The 6505-nt window shown below is 42.4% G+C and overlaps 1 protein-coding gene across 1 annotated transcript in view; it reads left to right on the top strand.

The window, feature by feature from the left end:
* Positions 1-1516: 1516 nt before the first annotated feature.
* Positions 1517-6505, top strand: part of LOC145413179 (juvenile hormone epoxide hydrolase 1-like) — a 77449-nt gene continuing 72460 nt past the window's right edge. The window contains exons 1-2 of the mRNA XM_080282905.1: positions 1517-1696; positions 4179-4357. Of these exons, the coding sequence (XP_080139031.1) occupies positions 1517-1696; positions 4179-4357 (359 nt within the window). The remainder of the gene's footprint in view (positions 1697-4178; positions 4358-6505) is intronic.

Raw genomic sequence — 6505 nt, 5'->3', positions numbered from 1 at the left:
ACTCCATCAGGCCCATATGCCTTGTTAGTATTGAGGCCAGTGATAGCAGAAAATACATCAGCTGAAGAAATTTTAATGTCAGCCATGAGGAAGTCAGAGGGGGGAAGTGATGGAGGAATAGCACCTGAATCATCTAAGGTGGAATTGGAGGAGAAAGCCTATGCGAAGAGATCTGCTTTATCTGTAGAAGAAATAGCTACCGAACTATCAGAGAGGAAAAGAGTAGGGAAGGATGATGAGGTAAAGTTGTTAGAAAGGTTTTTGGCAAGGTGCCAGTAGGAGCGGGAAGAATTCGAGTTGGAGAGTTGAGAGCATTTAGTACAGATGAAATTATTTTTAGCAGAGCGAAGAACAGACTTAGCATGATTCCGGGCAGAAACGTAAAGATGATGTGATTCAGGGGTGGGTTGGCTCCGGTACCTTTTGTAGACCATTTGCTTGTTGCGGACAGCATTAGAACAAGCGTGATTAAGCCAAGGCTTTCTTGCGTTAGTCAATGGATATGAGAAAAGAATGTATGCTTCCATGCTCTAGAGAATAACCTCCGTAATGAGCAAGGCACACTTAGATGGCTCCTGGCCATGGAAGCAATAATCATTCCAGGGAAAATCAAAGAAGTAGTCCCTGAGGGCCTCCCAATCCGTGGCTCCAAAATGCCACAAACGACGTTTCCCTGGAGGGTCCACAGGCTGTACCGGAGTGATAGGACAGGTTAAGGTGATAAGGTTGCGATTGGAGGAGCCCAATGGAGAGAAAAGATTAACAGTGTAAGCAGAAGGATTAGTTGTAAGGAAGAGGTCAAGTATGTTGGAGCTCTCTCCAAGGCGGTCTTGGATATGGGTAGGGTGCTGTACAAGCTGCTCTAGGTCATTAAGGATAGAAGAGATGTAGGCTTGTTCACCAGGTGGATCAGTGAAAGGAGAGGAGAGCCAAAGGTGGTGGTGAACATTGAAATCTCCTAGAATGGAGATTTCAGAGAAAGGAGAAATGGATAGAATGTGTTCCATCGTGGAAGTAAGATAGTCGAAGAATTTTTGATACTCAGTAGAATTAAGGGATAAGTAAACAGCACAGATATATTTAGTCAGAGAATGACAGGAAAGTCGAAGCCGGAGTGTAGAGAATTCAGGAGAATCGAGTTCAGGAACACGAGAGCTCATTATTCAAAATAGAGAGAGGGGAAGTTCAGACGACGTTACAGAGAATGTAGTATAGTAAAACTCCATAGCTTAAAGAAATCAACTATCTATCCATCCATTGCCAGATGCCTCAATCCCATACAGGGTGGCCACAAACAAATCGCCTCCACATCGCCCTGTCCCCCGCCATTTCACTGCCCTGCTCCCAGCTCACACTCCTCTCTCTCATATACCTCTCCACTCTATCCCTCCATCTCATCCTTGGCCTCCCCCTCCCTCTCTCCTCCTCCACCTCACTAACATACACTCTCCTCGTCAGTCTCTCACGCTCCATCCTCTCCACATGGCCAAACTTTAAGAAAATAATGTGCCAGCAGATGGGGTTGATACGGATGCTGGTGCTGGGTGTGGCTGTAGGATGGGTGGCTGTAACAGTGAGGCGACTGTTCCATGAGCCTCCACTCCCAGTGCTCCACCCCAGTCCTTGGTGGGGGCCGGGAAAGCCACAGCCGGAGGAAGCTACCATCACGCAGTTCAAGATCAATGTTTCACAGAAGGTATTGACACTGATGTTATCACTGATTATCATACCTTTTTAATTACTGATGTGTACTCGTGGTCGTAAAAAGTGTCCCTTTTATTTATAGTGAAAGTGTCTCCAATAATATACTGTACTTTTTACACACCTTACAGCTTGGCTACTTATTGCATAATGTCTAGGGTAAGCATCTCATATATTTCTGAACAAAAGAAAAGTTTTCTTGGACAAAAGCAATAAAATCCAAACCAGGTAAATAACATACAAGGCTGGATCATGGCTGTTGCAGTGAAAAATCTGGGGGTTGGTTAACTACAGTAATCAGTTTGTTACACCGTCGTTCCACAGTGAGCACGGACACGTCAGAAGAAAAAAATACACTCAAAGTGCAAAACGCGTGATGGCAAACTCTAAGGACCGAATATTTAGTTTGTCCTGTGACCTGGACTTTAGACACATTACTCCCAAAGTCAGATTGCTTCATTCTGCCCAAAATCTTAACTTTCCACCAACTTCAGTTGTGATCTGAACAAAACTGGGTTGACTCTTCTCAGTGATAGGCCCATTGATTTTTGACCTTTCACTGTGATCTGAATTTGCTTGATTGCTCTAAAACCGAATATCTTTATCAGTGTTTTTAGTTTATTTCATCCAGAGTGTTTAGTATGCATCGGATAAAAATGTTTAAGTGGACCTTGCCATCTAATGCTGACCTGTCATCTGTTTTCTTCTGAAAAACAAAAGCTAATCTTCCTGGGTGACCATCAGCCCATTAACCCGGTATGATCCAAGTCAGATCAAAACCATTTTATTTATTTTTTTCATATACAACCAGATAGGTCTAACTTTGATCTTGAATGTGGCCGTTACTTTTGACCTACTGTTTTGAAAACAATTAGTTACAGGGTGATGTGACTTCTACTGTGATGCCCTTGTTAACTGGGTGAGAGATGAAAATGTAGAGTCCACTTACTATGGTAAGGTTTTGTCTATTGCAGGGGAAAATAGGTTAACGACATGAAACGGTCCTGTAGGGGTGATTGCATGCCTTTGGTTGATGGTCTGCTCGGCCAGATAGATCATTGCTACTTAACAACAACAACAGCAACAAATCAGTTTATTGAGTGATCTTTAGGTCATCCAGCAGGTTTAATCTAAATCAGACATAAACTTTCGTAGTTATTCTGTTGATACATCGATAAACGGATTGAACTTTGACCTTACCTCTGGGTTTAGTTCAGATCAGATCAGAACAGTTGAATTTGCCTTGTGACATTCGATTTTGACCTTCCCTGTGACCTTGATTTTTGACTTCTCGAAATCGAATCCTTCTATCATTCCCTTACCTTGAACCAGTCTATAAATTTTGGTCAAAGTAGAGTAAAAACCTGCTCCAGCTGACTTTGCCCTGTGACTTTGATCTTTGACCTATTGTTCTTAAAATAAACATGAGGTTTTCTCCATCTTTAGACCTGAGCTTTACTTTCAAGTTTGCTTTAAAAAAAAAAAAATAAATAAAAATCTTTCAGTAATTCGGTTAACAAGTATGCACACGGGTCGAAATCTGAAACTTTCCTATAACTTTGACCTTTGACTAAATGTTCTTTAAATTCTCACTTCACTTTTGCCCAACCCTCAACCTCCAAGTATGGTAAAAATGAGGTATAAATGTTTAAAGTTTATTTTGCAAAGTCACAGTTTGACTTAGCCATGTGACCTTGACTTTTGAGCTAGTGTTTTCAAAAAGTTTGGATTAACCATTAGTTGACTTTCATCACTTCCACCATGTTTGGTTAACACACACACACACACACACACACACACACAGACCGTTGATCAAAACATAACACCAGCGCTCTCTCTCTCTCTCTCTCTCTCTCTCTCTCTCTCTCACACACACACACACACACACACACACACACACACACACACACACACACACACACACACACACACACACACACACACACACACACACACACACACACACACACACACACACACACACTCAACGTTGATCAAAACATAACACCAGCTCTCTCTCTCTCTCTCGCTCTCTCTCTCTCTCACACACACACACACACACACACACACACACACACACACACACAGACCGTTGATCAAAACATAACACCAGCTCTCTCTCTCTCTCTCTCTCTCTCTCTCTCTCTCTCTCTCTCTCTCTCTCTCACACACACACACACACACACACACACACACACACACACACACAACGCTGATCAAAACATATCACCGGCCCTCACTTTGCAAGTTGAGGGTGTGCAAAAATTGATAAAGTTCACAGTGATCGGAATGACATCCCCAAATATATCACAATACTGAGTTAACTCTCAAACGATGACCTTTGAGAACATTTGATGCCCTTTTTTGTTTGTGTATGTATTCCTTGTGTATAGCCAGAGTCCGACCCTAAGAAAATTATAAATCAGTTGTTACTGTGGAGAACAAAGTTAAAGTGACTGACTGCCTATGTTGGTCAGGATGTAGATGACCTGCAACAGCGACTGGCTCTGCCGCTGCGCCTTACTCCAGTGCTTGAAGGCGCAAACTTTACCTACGGATTCAATGCAGACACACTGACCAGGATCGTCGACTACTGGAGGCGCAAGTACAACTGGCGCCAGAGGGAAGCTCAGCTCAACAACTACCCCCATTTCAAGTACGGAGGCACTTTCTTGTTTTTGTTTTTGTTTTTTTCCTTGGCGGTACCATTTGGAGGGATTCCTTGGTGGATGATAGGAGGTATAAGGTGGCTGTACATTTCTTTCACAGTTCTCTGCTACCGGTTTCACCAGGAGGGGTTAATAGGTGGAGAATGGTGAAATCTTATTTTTGCTGTCATTGCCTTATTGCACTCATGTTGTCAAACCCACAGGCAAAGAGGGAGAATCCTGTACCAAAGTGATTACATATGTAGATCAGTGATGCTCTATTTCCAAATTCTCATTTGAATGAAGTGTTGACGGGCTCTTTTGTTTTTGTTTTTTAGATTAGCGTATATACTGGACTTTCTTAAAATGTTGGTTTATAAAAATTTTCGTAAATAGGGGGTTCCATTCTTGTGCCCAATACTGCGCACATCTTACATTTTACTAATTATGAAGCGATTTAATTTAATCGCCGAGTGCTGTTTTACTAACCTGCATCATATTTTAATGGATGTCTCCTGCGTGATGTATATAAAGATTTGCTTTATGACTGCACCTACCTTCTCCATCGCAAGGTCGTGTGACGACTGCTCCATGATTAACGAACTCTCTTGACGCACGATACTGTTTTGGCGCAAGTTTTACGTAATGCACATTTTAATTTGCACTTGATTAGGTAGGTTATAATCATTGGGGGGTCTGGAGGGCTAAGCCTCCCAGTTACTTTTCAGTCTTCCAGTTAAGCTTCCACTGCTATTTATGATTTTAATTGTATACATTTGAATTTTTGGTGTGCTGACGTCATGTCCAGTCGGCGGGATAAACAGTAAACACGCTATCGGGGGCGTCCAGACGGTTGTCTGTAATATCACTACGTAGGTATATTTCGTTTGTTCTCCAGTATTTCTTTATAGAAAATCAAATGCTAATCATCTGAGATGTATCTAGTACTAAAATAATTTTCCTTGAGAACGTAGGTCTATAAGGAAACAGCTCGAATCCGTGCATCACTCTTCTTAACATTTACCGAGAAGTATACAGAGGACTGGTCTTGTGTAAGGGGTGGCTCTGAAATAACTCTGGAAGCAAGATGAACCAATGTGAATGAGTTTGAGCCTCTGCACTCCCAGGCTTGCCTCTAGATGTAACCCAATACAACTACATACTTGACGAACCATAGGGCCCAATTACCGCGAATGAATGTGTACTCATCACAAGGAGATTGTGCCTAGGCGCTGGACGATTTGATGTCATAACTCCCGGATTCTTATTGTTCCTACTACCTGAAATGTTGCAGCTGTGTGACGAGCTGATACCCTTGATGCTGATTTACTCCTAGTAGGCGCTCTTGTGGCCCTCATGAATTACCGATGCCCATTATAGAGTTCGTGATATATAGGAAATGGACATGGCTCTGAGGTTCAAAGGGGGGAGTTGTAGAAACTGGAAAACGGTTGTCGTCTTGTTCCGATCCTACCTCCCATCTTGGATTTATTTTTTAGATCCTAGGGAACACCAGCCGGTGTTGGAGGCCACTCTGCTCCAGAGAGAGGATTGCTGACGGTCAGATGGCGAGATCGATCTCTATTAATGATTTTTAAAAACATTTTTACCGTTTCTCCCCAAGAACGTTGACGACACACACACACACACACACACACACACACACACACACACACCTTAGTGTCACATCAGTTTAAAGTGAAACAGTTTCAGCACATCTCAGTGTAGACAGCACGATAAGAGTGCATAAGTGGTTAAGAATGAGGGTGTGTGGAATCATCTATTAGTGAGTGTGAGTACTGCCAGGCCCCGGAATTGATGCCTGTTTTAGTTAAGGGAGTGGATGTATTGAAAAGAAGTACTATAACAGCAGTGGTCATGTGTGAAGAGGAAAGGGTGACAAACTACAAAGACAAAGAAATTATACAGATCTCTAGGGACATGTGTTTTTGGGAATGAATGACCAGTTTCGGCGTGAGTCAGGGAGGTACTATAGTCGCGGCGCACGACTCTGAGGTTGCAATTATTGTATCCTGGCAACCTACCTGTCACCAGTGCGTCCAATTTCGTATCATATTACGCACGAATATTTTATACAAGAACATTATTATACATGAACACATTATTCATAAATCACACACTTATCATATTACACA

The sequence above is a fragment of the Coenobita brevimanus genome, chromosome 95 (genome assembly GCF_032717465.1).
Source record: "Coenobita brevimanus isolate Jiangsu-jjx chromosome 95, ASM3271746v2, whole genome shotgun sequence".
NCBI classification, from domain to species: Eukaryota; Metazoa; Arthropoda; class Malacostraca; order Decapoda; family Coenobitidae; genus Coenobita; species Coenobita brevimanus.
Note: the sequence above shows the minus strand (reverse complement) of the source record. Positions and strands in the feature narration are given on the sequence as shown.